This window comes from Salvelinus fontinalis, chromosome 3 (assembly GCF_029448725.1).
Source record: "Salvelinus fontinalis isolate EN_2023a chromosome 3, ASM2944872v1, whole genome shotgun sequence".
NCBI lineage: Eukaryota > Metazoa > Chordata > Actinopteri > Salmoniformes > Salmonidae > Salvelinus > Salvelinus fontinalis.
In genome coordinates this window covers 68,653,633-68,669,199 of record NC_074667.1, presented here as the reverse complement: position 1 = coordinate 68,669,199, position 15,567 = coordinate 68,653,633, and the positions used below count along the sequence as shown (strand labels likewise).

At 45.6% G+C, this 15,567-nt stretch overlaps 2 protein-coding genes across 2 annotated transcripts; both read right to left on the bottom strand.

Annotated features, from left to right (window-relative positions):
• Positions 1-1,491: 1,491 nt before the first annotated feature.
• Positions 1,492-8,269, bottom strand: LOC129851371 (putative RNA-binding protein 15B). The gene has a single exon (XM_055917874.1). It carries the CDS (start codon positions 8,011-8,013, stop codon positions 5,455-5,457), a length of 2,559 nt encoding a protein of 852 aa, XP_055773849.1. The 5' UTR covers positions 8,014-8,269; the 3' UTR covers positions 1,492-5,454.
• Positions 8,270-9,325: 1,056 nt separating this feature from the next.
• LOC129851370 (mesencephalic astrocyte-derived neurotrophic factor-like) lies at positions 9,326-15,307 on the bottom strand. Its single transcript, XM_055917873.1, has 4 exons — positions 15,061-15,307; positions 13,325-13,452; positions 13,047-13,188; positions 9,326-10,309 (listed from the first exon to the last, which is right to left on the bottom strand). The coding sequence occupies exons 1-4, from the start codon at positions 15,149-15,151 to the stop codon at positions 10,125-10,127; spliced, it is 546 nt and encodes a 181-aa protein (XP_055773848.1). The 5' UTR covers positions 15,152-15,307; the 3' UTR covers positions 9,326-10,124.
• Positions 15,308-15,567: the final 260 nt, after the last annotated feature.

Sequence of the window (15,567 nt, the reverse complement as noted above, 5' to 3'; positions counted from 1 at the left end):
ATAGACTACTACCCCTCCTCTGTAGTCATATAGACTACTACCCCTCCTCACTGATGTAGTCATATAGACTACTACCCCTCCTCTGTAGTCATATAGACTACTACCCCTCCTCTGTAGTCATATAGACTACTACCCCTCCTCTGTAGTCATATAGACTACTACCCCTCCTCTGTAGTCATAAAGACTACTACCCCTCCTCACTGATGTAGTCATATAGACTACTACCCCTCCTCACTGATGTAGTCATATAGACTACTACCCCTCCTCTGTAGTCATATAGACTACTACCCCTCTGTAGTCATATAGACTATTACCCTTCCTCACTGATGTAGTCATATAGACTACTACCCCTCCTCTGTAGTCATATAGACTACTACCCCTCCTCACTGATGTAGTCATATAGACTACTACCCCTCCTCACTGATGTAGTCATATAGACTACTATCCCTCCTCTGTAGTCATATAGACTACTACCCCTCCTCTGTAGTCATATAGACTATTACCCCTCCTCTGTAGTCATATAGACTACTACCCCTCCTCTGTAGTCATATAGACTACTACCCCTCCTCACTGATGTAGTCATATTGACTACTACCCCTCCTCTGTAGTCATATAGACTACTACCCCTCCTCTGTAGTCATATAGACTACTACCCCTCCTCTGTAGTCATATAGACTACTACCCCTCCTCACTGATGTAGTCATATAGACTACTACCCCTCCTCTGTAGTCATATAGACTACTACCCCTCCTCTGTAGTCATATAGACTACTACCCCTCTGTAGTCATATAGACTACTACCCCTCTGTAGTCATATAGACTATTACCCCTCCTCTGTAGTCATATAGACTACTACCCCTCCTCTGTAGTCATATAGACTACTACCCCTCCTCACTGATATAGTCATATTGACTACTACCCCTCCTCTGTAGTCATATAGACTACTACCCCTCCTCTGTAGTCATATAGACTACTACCCCTCCTCTGTAGTCATATAGACTACTACCCCTCCTCTGTAGTCATTTAGACTACTACCCCTCCTCTGTAGTCATTTAGACTACTACCCCTCCTCTGTAGTCATATAGACTACTACCCCTCCTCTGTAGTCATATAGACTACTACCCCTCCTCTGTAGTCATATAGACTACTACCCCTCCTCTGTAGTCATATAGACTACTACCCCTCCTCTGTAGTCATATAGACTACTACCCCTCCTCTGTAGTCATATAGACTACTACCCCTCCTCTGTAGTCATATAGACTACTACCCCTCCTCACTGATGTAGTCATATAGACTACTACCCCTCCACTGTAGTCATATAGACTACTACCCCTCCTCTGTAGTCATATAGACTACTACCCCTCCTCACTGATATAGTCATATAGACTCCTCCTCACTGTGGTGTGATTGGCTAGCATCACACATGACAGAATAATAAACAAACCATACTTCTCATTCTCTATTGGTGGTTTAAAGGAACTTCACACGGCAGTAGAGTCTAACAGCAGTTTAAAGGAACTTCACACGGCAGTAGAGTCTAACACCAGTTTAAAGGAACTTCACACGGCAGTAGAGTCTAACAGCAGTTTAAAGGAACTTCACACGGCAGTAGAGTCTAACACCAGTTTAAAGGAATTTCACACGGCAGTAGAGTAACACCAGTTTAAAGGAACTTCACACGGCAGTAGAGTAACACCAGTTTAAAGGAACTTCACACGGCAGTAGAGTCTAACAGCAGTTTAAAGGAACTTCACACGGCAGTAGAGTCTAACAGCAGTTTAAAGGAACTTCACACGGCAGTAGAGTCTAACAGCAGTTTAAAGTAACTTCACACGGCAGTAGAGTTTAACACCAGTTTAAAGGAACTTCACACACAGCAGTTTAAAGTAACTTCACACGGCAGTAGAGTCTAACATCAGTTTAAAGGAACTTCACACGGCAGTAGAGTCTAACACCAGTTTAAAGGAATTTCACACAGCAGTAGAGTAACACCAGTTTAAAGTAACTTCACACGGCAGTAGAGTCTAACACCAGTTTAAAGTAACTTCACACGGCAGTAGAGTCTAACATCAGTTTAAAGGAACTTCACACGGCAGTAGAGTCTAACACCAGTTTAAAGGAACTTCACACAGCAGTAGAGTAACACCAGTTTAAAGTAACTTCACACGGCAGTAGAGTCTAACACCAGTTTAAAGGAACTTCACACGGCAGTAGAGTCTAACACCAGTTTAAAGGAACTTCACACAGCAGTAGAGTAACACCAGTTTAAAGGAACTTCACACGGCAGTAGAGTCTAACACCAGTCTCACATCATGTAGTGACAAAGGATGCATCCTAAAAATAGCACCCTATTCTCTACACAGTAGACTACTTCTGACCAGTGCTCTACCCAAAACAATTAGTGTACTATGTAGGGAAAAGGGTTCTATAGGGCTCTGGTCTAAAGTAGTGCACTATATAGGGAATAGGGTGCCATAGGGCTCTGGTCTAAAGTAGTGCACTATGTAGGGAATAGGGTTCCATTTGGGACGCACATACGACTTTCCGTCAAACCATTCGACTTCCTGTTCCATTATTTCAGGTGATGGTTGTCTTTCTTCAAATCTACATTAAAATGACCATAATTATCATTGAAACAGACAGGTTTTGGTGTTCTCTCTAATATAAATACCCGTGAGTCAAAATGTTTAAAAAAAAATACGAATAATTCAATTCACCTCAACTGGTAAAATACATATATATTTTTTAAAGTGTATTTTTAGTGTTGTGACACGTTCTGATCTAAGAAACTGCTGGGAGACATAATACATTGTAATAATAATAATAAACCGACTCCAACAAAGATCAAGAGGGTGGGGTATCATTTGCATTGTATGTTTGTGATTTAAAAAAAAAAAATATTTTACAAAAAAACAACTGACTAAAATAATTGTAGAGGTAGATTACAATCCATTCTGCCTTACAGCAAATCACACTAGAGAGTTCAAATCACATGCAAATAGGCTATAGGCTCATTCAGTACATTGTAAAGGTGGATAGTGTATTAAAACGCTTTTAAAAAAAGGGCTAAACATACCAGTAATGGAACGTGAAAATATCACATTAGGAACAAAGACAGAACTATTAAGAAATAATATCTGTGAGCTGAAACAGTATTTAAAAACAAAAACGGTCTCAAATCAACGGCAAATCAACGGCAGCAGAACACCAGCCGCACGGTAGAATCTGTAGAAAAACAACTGCATGCAACAGCCAATTAGAGCACACCATTCTCTCTCAAAAAAAAAAAAAGACAAACATGGGACCTTCAGGAATGGTTCAATAAAAAACAGAAGAAAAATAAGTCACACATGCAAAACAATCATCATGTGAATTATACTACCGCTGTGGAAGTAGCCAGATAAACTGCTTGGTCAATTCCACATGAAAAAAAAATATACAACAGTATGTATGAACAACAATCCCACTAGTCGTGTTTCACTAGTCGTGTTTCACTAACGCACGAGACTATATACAAATCATGTCTGCCTGACCTCCGAGAGTCTGTCTCAAAGAGTCAGAAGTGCCCATGTTTGGAGAGACACAGCTCTGTCTCCGTTTGTACATGGGAAGTAGCGACATCGAGAGACGGCCAAACAATCACGTCCTCTAGGGGTGGCTTCAGTGTGTTCACTGTGTGGCCCCCTATACAGACACAGACAGTCTGGAAGGGGGATAGGTACACCATGTGGTGGTGATGGGTGAGCGATCAGAAGTGTTATAGAAGATCATAGCCACTCAGTCCCTATAACACCCCCATAGAGACACTGATAGCCACCAACACCCCCATAGAGACAGTGATAGCCACCAACACCCCCATAGAGACACTGATAGACACCAACACCACCATAGAGACACTGATAGTCACCAACACCCCCACAGAGACACTGATAGCCACCAACACCCCCATAGAGAAACTGATAGCCACCAACACCCCCACAGAGACAATGATAGCCACCAACACCACCACAGAGACACTGATAGCTACCAACACCCCCATAGAGACACTGATAGCCACCAACACCCCCATAGACACACTGATAGCTACCAACACCCCCATAGAGACACTGATAGCCACCAACACCCCCACAGAGACACTGATAGCCACCAACACCCCCACAGAGACACTGATAGCCACCAACACCCCCATAGAGACAGTGATAGCCACCAACACCCCCATAGAGACAGTGATAGCCACCAACACCCCCATAGAGACACTGATAGCCACCAACACCCCCACAGAGACACTGATAGCCACCAACACCCCCATAGAGACAGTGATAGCCACCAACACCCCCACAGAGACACTGATAGCCACCAACACCCCCACAGAGACACTGATAGCCCCCAACACCACCTGTGTCTTAGTTAAAAAAAAATCTAGTTACATATTGGGATATTATTTGACGACATATCGTATACATTTTGACAATCTCGTAATGTTAGTTTAGTGCTAGTTGGTTGGCTGTCCCGGCACAAAAAAAAATCCAGTATTTTTCCTTCATAATGTTGTTCTCCATCTTCTTTTTAAATTGGGAGTCCATTTGTTTTTTTAGCACTTTTATTTCCATGATTGACCAAAAGTCTTTATCTCCTGGCTCTCTCTCTTGTCCCTCTGCAGCAGACATATGGTGTGTGCAATATGATTGGAACATCGAATCGCAACGAAATCACAGTATCGAATCACAATACAAATAGAATCGTGAGAATCACAATACAAATAGAATCGTGAGAATCACAATACAAATAGAATCGTGAGAATCACAATAAAAAATAGAATCGTGAGAATCACAATAAAAAATAGAATCGTGAGAATCACAATACAAATAGAATCGTGAGAATCACAATACAAATAGAATCGTGAGAATCACAATACATGTAGAATCGTGAGACTCACAATACATGTAGAATCGTGAGAATCACAATACAAATAGAATCGTGAGAATCACAATACAAATAGAATCGTGAGAATCACAATACATGTAGAATCGTGAGACTCACAATACAAGTAGAATCGTGAGAATCACAATACAAGTAGAATCGTGAGAATCACAATACAAATAGAATCGTGAGAATCACAATACAAATAGAATCGTGAGAATCACAATACAAATAGAATCGTGAGAATCACAATACAAATAGAATCGTGAGAATCACAATACAAATAGAATCGTGAGAATCACAATACAAATAGAATCGTGAGAATCACAATACAAATAGAATCGTGAGAATCACAATACAAATAGAATCGTGAGAATCACAATAAAAAATAGAATCGTGAGAATCACAATACATATCGGCAACTAAGTGCGGCGAGGTCCCTGACAATTCCCAGCCCTACTGACAGCTGTCTGTTGTTAACGCGGGTGTAATAACATTGACAGCCAACACCATAAAGAGGTGTCTTGTGTCTAAGTTAGGCAGAGTCGTTAACAATAACAACCACCAGGTGCTCTTCATCCAGATTCCCCAAAGTCCGATGTGCACTCTGGAGAAACTGCTGGGAGAAGTCACAGGGAGGGAAGGCGTACAGCATACCTCCCTTGCACCCCCCTTTAGCCCCACCTACTGGTAGACTGATCACTCCTGCAGCCTCCTTGTTTCTCAGGTAGGTGACCAGGTGACGGAGGAGTCTGATCTGTAGGCCTGGTTCAGGTGGAGGGGCCTCGCGGTCGACGGGGTCCTGGAGGGCCAGGAGAACAGCGTAGCCCTCGGAGCCACCATGTTTGATCCTCCTGGTGACCTCGTTCAACCTGGTCTGATCCATCCTCAGTCGCTGGGCGATCTTCAGCTGGGTCAGTTTCCCCTTGGCCTGGTTGTCCTTCATGACAGAGTGGAAGAACCCGGAGCCTCCCTCCAGCAGGTGCATGTTAGTGGGGAAGCAGGAGTTCTTCAGGGTGAAGTGACCGTGCCAGGCTTTGCTGAGGGTGGTGGCACACTCCGACAGCATGCTGGGTGTTCTGGGGTCTTTATTAAGTGTGTCGGAGGTGTGGTTTGTGTCACTGGCCCGGTGGTTGCGGTCACGGTCCTTCTCTCTGTCTCCTCCAGTCTTCTTGTGGCGGTTCCGGCTGGAGGACGTCTCGTGGCCGTCCTGGCCGACCCGGTCCTCGTTGGAGTGGCGGCTGCTGTCAGGGCTCTGTCCCCTTGGCTCGGTGGTAGAGTCTGGGGCCCGGACCCTGGCTCTGTCTGGGCTGTCCTCTGGAGAAGCTGATCCTGCTCTTCCTCTCACCTTGGACATGCCCCTCTCCTTCTCCTGAGAGGGTCCGTCAAGGGAGAGGGACCTGCGTCTGCGTCTCTCCGTCCCAGCCCGCTCTGCGTCCCTCTCCTTCAGCCAGCGCTCTCTGCTTCGGCTCCGGGCTGCCCGGTCCCCTCGGCCACCACGAGACCCCCCAAATGCTTCACCCCCCCTGCGCTCCAGGCTATTTGTTGGAGAGGTGAACTCTCTGTCCCCCCTGTCCAGCATAGCTCTCTCTCTCTCCCGCTGGGTGAACAGGGCGTGGGAGGGGGGCGAGCGGTCCCGGGCGCGTAGCTCTCTCTCCAGGCTACGGTCGCGAAGCCTCAGCAGGTCCAGGTGGGCAGGTAGAGGCACAGGGGGCTGGTATTCTGTTGGGTAACTACGAGGCAGGGGCTCCTCAGCCTTGGCAAAGTCCACCCTCAGCCTCCTCTCTGGGCCTCCTAGAGGGAATCCTCTCATCTGAGTACATGCAGCATGGGAGGCATCTATGCTCTCATACTGAATGTAGGCAAAACTATCCCCTTTCGCATAGTCTATGTTCCGGATGCTGCCAAAACGGTCAAACTCTCTGGCCAGGGCTGCCAGGGAATTGCTGGGTCCCAGCCCGCCTACCCAAAGTCTGGTGGTAGGGTTGGCCTTACCGTAGCCTATCTTCACCGGGTTCCCGCCAATCACGCGGCCCTGCATGGTTACCTTAGCCCGGTGAGCCATGTCTAAGTTCTGGAATTTGAGGAAAGCGTAGGCTCCCCCCTGACCACGCGCCGGTCGTTTAATCACAACTTCCTCGATGATGCCGTACTTATCGAAGCCTCTCCTCAGCTCGCCCTCGGTGACGTTGTGATCCAGGTTGCCTATGAACAAGTTCCTGCACGCCCTCGCATCATCCTCTGGTTTTATGTCATCATACTCAGGTACTGGCAGTCCATATGGCCGTCCCCTCTCGTCTAACATCCCATAGTAATCTAAGATCCTCTCCCTCTCTCTGCTCAGTCCCAGTCCCTCTACATGGTAATGTCTTGGTGGTCGGATATCTCCGATACTACTAACTCCAGCGCAGGGGGAGAGGGACCTCTGTCTATAAGAGGGATATGGGGCGTCATGGATGGGAACATAGCCCATATCCGGCGGCGTGCAGCTGCGCCGCCGGACGTACATGGGCTCTACTTTGAGGGGGCGGTCATAGAGTACTAACCTGGTTTTGGCATGCCTGGCCTCTTTAGCGTCCTCCGGGTGCCGGAAATTGACGTAGGCGACTCGGCCTAGTTCTGGAGTGTGTGAGAGTTTCACACTAACGTCCCCAAACTTTTTAAACTCGTGAAACAGTCCGTCTTCAACGTGCTCGTCAGATAGCACCGAGCCGAGATTGCTAATGAGCAACGATTTGTATTCCACAGTCCCCCCCGGTCCCCCCCTGAGGCCCAGTAGTTCGGCTGCTGCTTTGCCTTTAGGCAGGACGGCTGTAGTCCGGAGAAGGGGTCGGCCGATGAGACCGAGGTCGTGGTGTTGTTGTCGGTGGTGGAGGTGGTCTCCGGCGCCTCCACGCTCCTCCCGAAGCCGTGTCTTTTCTCGTTCCCTGCTCCTACTCCGAGCATGTTGCCTCCCGCTTTCAGCGAGCAGCAAAGCAAGTGGTGGGAGCGGCAGGTCCTCTCTCCGTGCCCCGTCCCGGGCCCGCTCTCTTTCCCGTATTCGTTTCGCTAAAGTCCTACTAGGACTGGTGTCCCTCCCGGCCTGTCGCTTCATTTTCAAACGATGCCCAAACTTTTTAGCTAACTAGCTAGCCAGCCAGTCAGTGTCTGCAGAAAAAAAAATCCGATCTGGAAGCAAATTCCTTAGTTTTGGGAGACGTTACACTTAAACGGACGTTAGTAACTTGTAACTAATGTTCGCGACGTTAAAGACTTTGCATGTATTCCGAAATAAAAGTATAAACGCGTTTAAAAACATATTTAGAATCAGTGAACCTGTGTCAACTCCGCCATCTTGGACAAAAGGAATGTACACGTTCCGCCAATGGGAGGGGTTTGAGTCGACGTAGCCGCAGGGCTAGTGACGTCATGCGGAACAGATACTGATCACCCAAAGTCTTGCAAATATATGACACAAATTAGATAAGGAATTTGTATGTGTGCTATGGAAATTAGAAATGATCACATGTTAAATAGAAAATGCTTCACATGCATTTTGAATTATACTGAACTAAAATATAAATGCAACATGCAACAATTTCACAGATTTTACAGTTCATATGAGGAAATCTGTCGATTGAAATAAATAAATTACGTCCTAATCTATAGATTTCACATTTCTGTGAATACAGATATGCATCTGTGATCATAGATACCTTTAAAAAAAAAAATGGGCCTCACAATTTAGTCAAGTAATTTTTTTTGTGCATTCAAATTGCCTTCAATAAAATGCAATCGTGTTCATTGTCCGTAGCTTATGCTTGCCCATACCATAACTCCACCGCCACCATGGGGCACTTTGCTCACAACACTGACATTAGCAAACCGCTCACCCACACAACACCATACACTTGGTCAGTGGTTGTGAGGCCAGTTGGACAGACTGACAAATTCTCTAAAACTGAGGCAGCTTATGATAGAGAAATGAACATTAAATTCTGGTAACAACTCTGGTGCATTCCTGCAGTCAGCATGGCAAATTGCACACTCCTTCAACGCTTGAGACATCTGTGGCATTGTGTTGTGTGACAAAACTGCATATTTGAGAGGCCTTTTATTGTTCCCAGCACAAGGTGCACCTGTGTATGCTCATACTATTTAATTCGCTTCTTGATATGACACACCTGTCAGGTGGATGGATTATCTTGGCAAAGGAGAAATGTTGACTAACAGAGATGTAAACAAATTTGTGCACAAAATTTGAAAGAAATAAGCTTTTTGTGCATATGGAACATTCCTGGGATCTTTTACTACATGTTGCAAATATATGTTTTGTTCAGTATAAAACACTCATGCCAAGTTAGATATTTATGACCATGTGTGATGATACTACCAGCATTGACGATTAAATCACCATGACTTCTGGACACCTTGTTTTCATATTTTAATGAAAAAGTACAGAACATTTTGTAACAAAAATGTAAGGTTGTGTGAAACAAAAGCACATTTCAATAGTTTTATCTTCTCTTAAAAAATATATATATTTCAGGGGTGTGGCGAAGCTTATTTGTAGAGGGTATAAATCAAGGTCTCGATTTGATGATTAGTTGAATAGTAGAATCAGGTGTCTTACTATACCCACTGTCTAGGACCTTCTGCATATGAGCTTGTCCACACCTGTTATATTTGATTATACCGTTATTAATTAAGACAAATTTGAAAAAAAGTATATCCCTTAATTAAAACAACAAAAAAATAGGTCATGTACAGACTGACAGGTGGTTCATATACCGCACAGCGAACATTACCCACCACAAAATACCCTCTCAGGACCACCAAAACCCCTTCCCCAGGGCCTGTATAAACAAAGGCAGTATCCCAAATGGAACCATACTCCCCACTGGGCACTGGTCAAAGGTAGTGCACTGTATAAGGACTAGGGTGCAACTTGGTATTCAGACCAAAGTGTCTCAGAGTAGGAGTGCTGATCTCGGATTAGATTTGGCATTTAGATCACAAAGAATAAAATGACGGGGACGGGGGGGACCTGATCCTAAATCAACACTCCTAATCGAGATGCTTGATACAGTCTTATTCAGTACGATCAACAACAAAAAAAGATTTAAAAAAAAAAGGCAAAACTGATCCTAGATCAACATGTCTACTTTGAGACACTGAATATAATCCCAGGTCTGCACCCCCCCCCCCCCCCCCTTCTCCCTCTGGTTACAGTTCCCTCCGTGCTTTAGCATCGTTGGGTGCGTACTTGGGCATGAGTTCATCGATTTTGCGGATGTAGTCGGACTTCTCGGCACAGCCTTTACATGACTCTTCCCACACCTCCAGGATCTTCTTCAAGTCCTTCACCTTCAGCTTCTTCAGATCTACCGTGCTCAGGTCCAGCTGTTTGTCTGCAGAGGGGGGGGGGGGGAATTCCATCTTTAACAGATCCTGCTAGCATTTCAGTGGTTTAACTGGCTAAGAACAGGGGGGGGACGGGGACCAAGTGTGTGTGGTAGAGGATTGGAGATGAAAGAATGAAGCTATAGGCTTTCGTTAAGACACACAGTGACACCTGTTACATACAAATATGAATTGTCTCTTAGCAGGTGCTGATATCAAAAGATGTTAAACGAGACTCTGCATTCTATGCCGTGTGATTAACAGTAGAATGCAGTGTGCAGAGTCTCTTCACGTTTCAAGAAGAGAGGTGAAATTTCACTGTGGAAATAGAGTCAACCCCCCCCCCACCCAGGTATGGTGATGACATGGAAAATCAGTCCTCACCTGTGTTTGTGTATGTAAATAACTTGTACTACGCCAGAAGGGGGTTGGGAAATAGCCATAGGCCTACATAGTACAAAGTTTTTGACTAAGCATGATCCACAAACCATTATCTAACAAGCTGACCAAACTGGACGCGAGCGTGCCATCGTGCGAACGTTGATTTTGTTTAACTTACACCAGAAGCGATCAGGACACGCTGGTTGAAATATCAAAACAAACTCTGAACCAATTATATACATATTTGGGGACAGGTCGAAAAGCATTAAATATTTATGGCAACTTATCTAGCTAGCTTGCTGTTGCTAGCTAATTTGTCCAGGGATATAAACATTGGGTTGTTATTTAACCTGAAATGCACAAGGTCCTCTACTCTGACAATTAATCCACAGATAAAACGGTAAAAGGAATTATTTTCACGTCATCTTTTTCCTTCCTCAGGCTTCATTTTTTTTTTTTACATTTCTTTGGACTTTATATGGCAGTTGGCAACCATCTTTACGGTGCATTACTACAACAACTGCAGTGTGGACGTCAGGTCATCTTTCAAATCACCCACGTGGGTATATGCTCCTAAAAAACAATGAGGAGATGGGAGAGGTCCGACTGGCATCGCGTTGAGCATCACATATAGAAGTTCTATTTTAGCGCCTGGCCACACAGACGCTCGCTGAGGCAGTGTGGGTGTAATGACTGAATAACATGCATGTATACATTTATATATACACTGCTCAAAAAAATAAAAGGGAACACTTAAATAACACAATGTTACTCCAAGTCAATCACACTTCTGTGAAATCAAACTGTCCACTTAGGAAGCAACACTGATTGACAATAAATTTCACATGTTGTTGTGCAAATGGAATAGACAAAAGGTGGAAATTATAGGCAATTAGCAAGACACCCCCCAATAAAGGAATGGTTCTGCAGGTGGTGACCACAGACCACTTCTCAGTTCCTATGCTTCCTGGCTGATGTTTTGGTCACTTTTGAATGCTGGCGGTGCTTTCACTCTAGTGGTAGCATGAGACGGAGTCTACAACCCACACAAGTGGCTCAGGTAGTGCAGCTCATCCAGGATGGCACATCAATGCGAGCTGTGGCAAAAAGGTTTGCTGTGTCTGTCAGCGTAGTGTCCAGTGCATGGAGGCGCTACCAGGAGACAGGCCAGTACATCAGGAGACGTGGAGGAGGCCGTAGGAGGGCAACAACCCAGCAGCAGGACCGCTACCTCCGCCTTTGTGCAAGGAGGTGCACTGCCAGAGCTCTGCAAAATGACCTCCAGCAGGCCGTGCATGTGTCAGCGTATGGTCACACAAGGGGTCTGAGGATCTCATCTCGGTACCTAATGACAGTCAGGCTACCTCTGGCGAGCACATGGAGGGCTGTGCGGCCCCACAAAGAAATGCCACCCCACACCATGACTGACCCACCGCCAAACCGGTCATGCTGGAGGATGTTGCAGGCAGCAGAACGTTCTCCACGGCGTCTCCAGACTCTGTCACATGTGCTCAGTGTGAACCTGCTTTCATCTGTGAAGAGCACAGGGCGCCAGTGGCGAAATTGCTGTAAGCACAACCCCCACCTGTGGACGTCGGGACCTCATACCACCCTCATGGAGTCTGTTTCTGACCGTTTGAGCAGACACATGCACATTTGTGGCCTGCTGGAGGTCATTTTGCAGGGCTCTGGCAGTGCTCCTCCTGCTCAAAGGCGGAGGTAGCGGTTCTGCTGCTGAGTTGTTGCCCTCCTACGGCCTCCTCCACGTCTCCTGATGTACTGGCCTGTCTCCTGGTAGCGCCTCCATGCTCTGGACACTACGCTGACAGACACAACAAACCTTCTTGCCACAGCTCGCATTGATGTGCCATCCTGGATGAGCTGCACTACCTGAGCCACTTGTGTGGGTTGTAGACTCCGTCTCATGCTACCACTAGAGTGAAAGCACCGCCAGCATTCAAAAGTGACCAAAACATCAGCCAGGAAGCATAGGAACTGAGATATGGTCTGTGGTCACCACCTGCAGAACCACTCCTTTATTGGGGGTGTCTTGCTAAGTGCCTATAATTTCCACCTGTTGTCTATTCCATTTGCACAACAGCATGTGAAATTTGTGTTGCTTCCTAAGTGGACAGTTTGATTTCACAGAAGTGTGATTGACTTGGAGTTACATTGTGTTGTTTAAGTGTTCCCTTTATTTTTTTGAGCAGTGTATATGTATATAGACATAGACTGTGTACCATACAGAGTATCTTCTTCATCATTATGTTAAACAACTTAAGTGTGGTTCGGTACTGTACTGATTTAACTTATAAATACCTGCATACCAAGTCATCTGAGATGGGTCTACATTTGTTCCCTTACCGTATTTCAGTTCACAGATCTGACTGTCCTTCTTCTTTAGTTTCTCACAGATCTTGTCCACTGGTGTGTGGTAGCTCAGGGGCTTGGAGATCTCGTTGAGGATTTTGGTGGCTGCGTCATTTGTTCCACCAATGTAGTAACACTAGGGTACAAGCAGGAAGAAAATAACAGCAATTAATCAACAAACCCAGTAGATAATCTGGATAGGACACAATGTAACTACTTATCGACTAGACTTACATTACACTAAAACTAAAATATTAGCCTAAATCACTTACAAAACGGTTTTCCTTGCCCTTGGCGTCTTTGCAGGTTTCGATGAGGGCCTTCTCGATGTTTGTGCTGTCGAATTTAACTTTGTCGTCTTGCAATGACTGGTATAACCTTCCCAGGAAGCTCACACACACTGACAAAAGGGAGGAAACAACACAAAACAAGGAATGATCATCATTACATTAGGATGTTAGGAGTGTACAAAGATGGCATGACTTGCAATGCATTCCTACACTTTACTAATATAACAGTTTGCTAATCGGATGGTTTACAACAACAACAAAAAAATGGGTAACTCCAGCAATACTATCGACATTATATATAGGAGGTTAGGTTTTACAACTCAGACTACTATGGTCAGCCTGTTCCAATACACTAGACTGGGGTATGCGCAATGTCAACGGGGGCACGCCAAATAAAAATGTGAGTTACATAAAAAAATACATTTAAATACCCCCCCAAAAAGTATCTTCACATTTTTAAACAGTCCATTTATATTTTCCAACGTTCACAATGTTCAACATACAAATAAAATACTTTATATGTAAGATGGTTAAATAAAGAGGAAAATATTGATTGTGCTCTGGTCCTATAAGAGCTCTGTCACTTCCACCAGCCGGGTAGTGACAAAAACTCACTCATTCTTATGTTTAATAAATGTATCATATAGTGTGTGTGTGGCAGGCTTACAATGATGGCAAAAAAACAACATTTGAGAGTGCGCTGACCCTAGTGCTAGAGGGGGTACGCTGACCCTGGTGCTAGAGGGGGTACGCTGACCCTGGTGCTAGAGGGGGTACGCTGACCGTGGTGCTAGAGGGGGTACGCTGACCCTGGTGCTAGAGGGGGTAGGTTGACCCTGGTGCTAGAGGGGGTAGGTTGACCCTAGTGCTAGAGGGGGTAGGCTGACCCTGGTGCTAGAGGGGGTACGCTGACCCTGGTGCTAGAGGGGGTACGCTGACCCTGGTGCTAGAGGGGGTACGCTGACCCTGGTGCTAGAGGGGGTACGCTGACCCTGGTGCTAGAGGGGGTACGCTGACCCTGGTGCTAGAGGGGGTACGCTGACCCTGGTGCTAGAGGGGGTACGCTGACCCTAGTGCTAGAGGGGGTACGCTGACCCTGGTGCTAGAGGGGGTACGCTGACCCTGGTGCTAGAGGGGGTACGCTGAACCTGGTGCTAGAGGGGGTACGCTGAACCCGGTGCTAGAGGGGGTGCGCTGACCCCGGTGCTAGAGGGGGTACGCTGAACCTGGGGCTAGAGGGGGTACGCAGCTGGGAGTTGAATGTTTAAAGGGGTACAGGACTATAACAAGTTTGGGAACCACTGCCCTAGACAAACCTGAACAATTGACAGTCAAGTATCAGCTATCCCATCTAACAGAGAAAAAATAGCTTAACATGGGAGCATATTACCTCACCAACAGAAACCACAGGCAATATCTGACCTGGCTGGGGCACAAGGCAAGGTCCAAATGAGCAATTAACAGGTACTAGTTAGCGAGACACAGCCAGCTACAATACTTCTCTTCAAAGAAACATATTTAGGAGCGCGTTGAAAGACATTTCAAAGTATTGAATTATAGTTAGCTAGCTAACCGGCTAGCCAACGTCTGCGCTATTTGGCGAAGAATCCTTGCCAATGACACCGCATGGAATTGTAGATTGCCATAAAACTTAACTACGACTAACTAGCTAGCTAAATCCATAGCGACAGTGACATAAATGAGACAAACCAACCCACCTTCACAATCTCCATCTTTCAAAGCGTCGCTAATGCTCGGTACCAAAGCCAGCGCTGCGAAGGCGACCGACAAAATAGTCAAACACAACATTTTACGATTAATAACTAACTTAATCTAGTTTAGCTAGATGTACCTAGCTAAACGTCACGATACAAAACTACCTCTCTAGCGAAAAAATGATAGCTACACATGAGAAGCTAGACTCAACGCCGGTAATGTGAGCACGCAATGTCCCGATTCTGCCAAGCTTCCTGATGAACACGTCAACCTACGAAGGCTTCCAATTGGCTCACATTTCAGTCTCTAGAACGCGATTGGTTCGTTCTGTGCAACGCTAGGCACTTTTCTCTGATTGGACAAGTGCTCTTCATTCTGGAGACGTCGTCCAGTTGGCGCCATTCGATTGGATTAGAGCTCTGTATATTAAGTTACCTTACTTTACAGTCATATCAGAACAGTTCAGATGGAAACATCACGCATAGAACGGTAAAGAACTGCTCTTTACC

What these genes read in the sequence shown, in the direction of transcription:
- LOC129851371 (XM_055917874.1), bottom strand. Translation starts at nt 8,013, where the DNA reads ATGAAGCGACAGGCCGGGAGGGACACCAGTCCTAGTAGGACTTTAGCG.
- LOC129851370 (XM_055917873.1), bottom strand. Translation starts at nt 15,151, where the DNA reads ATGTTGTGTTTGACTATTTTGTCGGTCGCCTTCGCAGCGCTGGCTTTG. An exon ending in AGGGCAAGGAAAACCGTTTT is followed by an intron (nt 13,189 to 13,324) that starts GTAAGTGATTTA and finishes CTTGTACCCTAG; the next exon opens with TGTTACTACATTGGTGGAAC. An exon ending in GATCTGTGAACTGAAATACG is followed by an intron (nt 10,310 to 13,046) that starts GTAAGGGAACAA and finishes CCCCCTCTGCAG; the next exon opens with ACAAACAGCTGGACCTGAGC.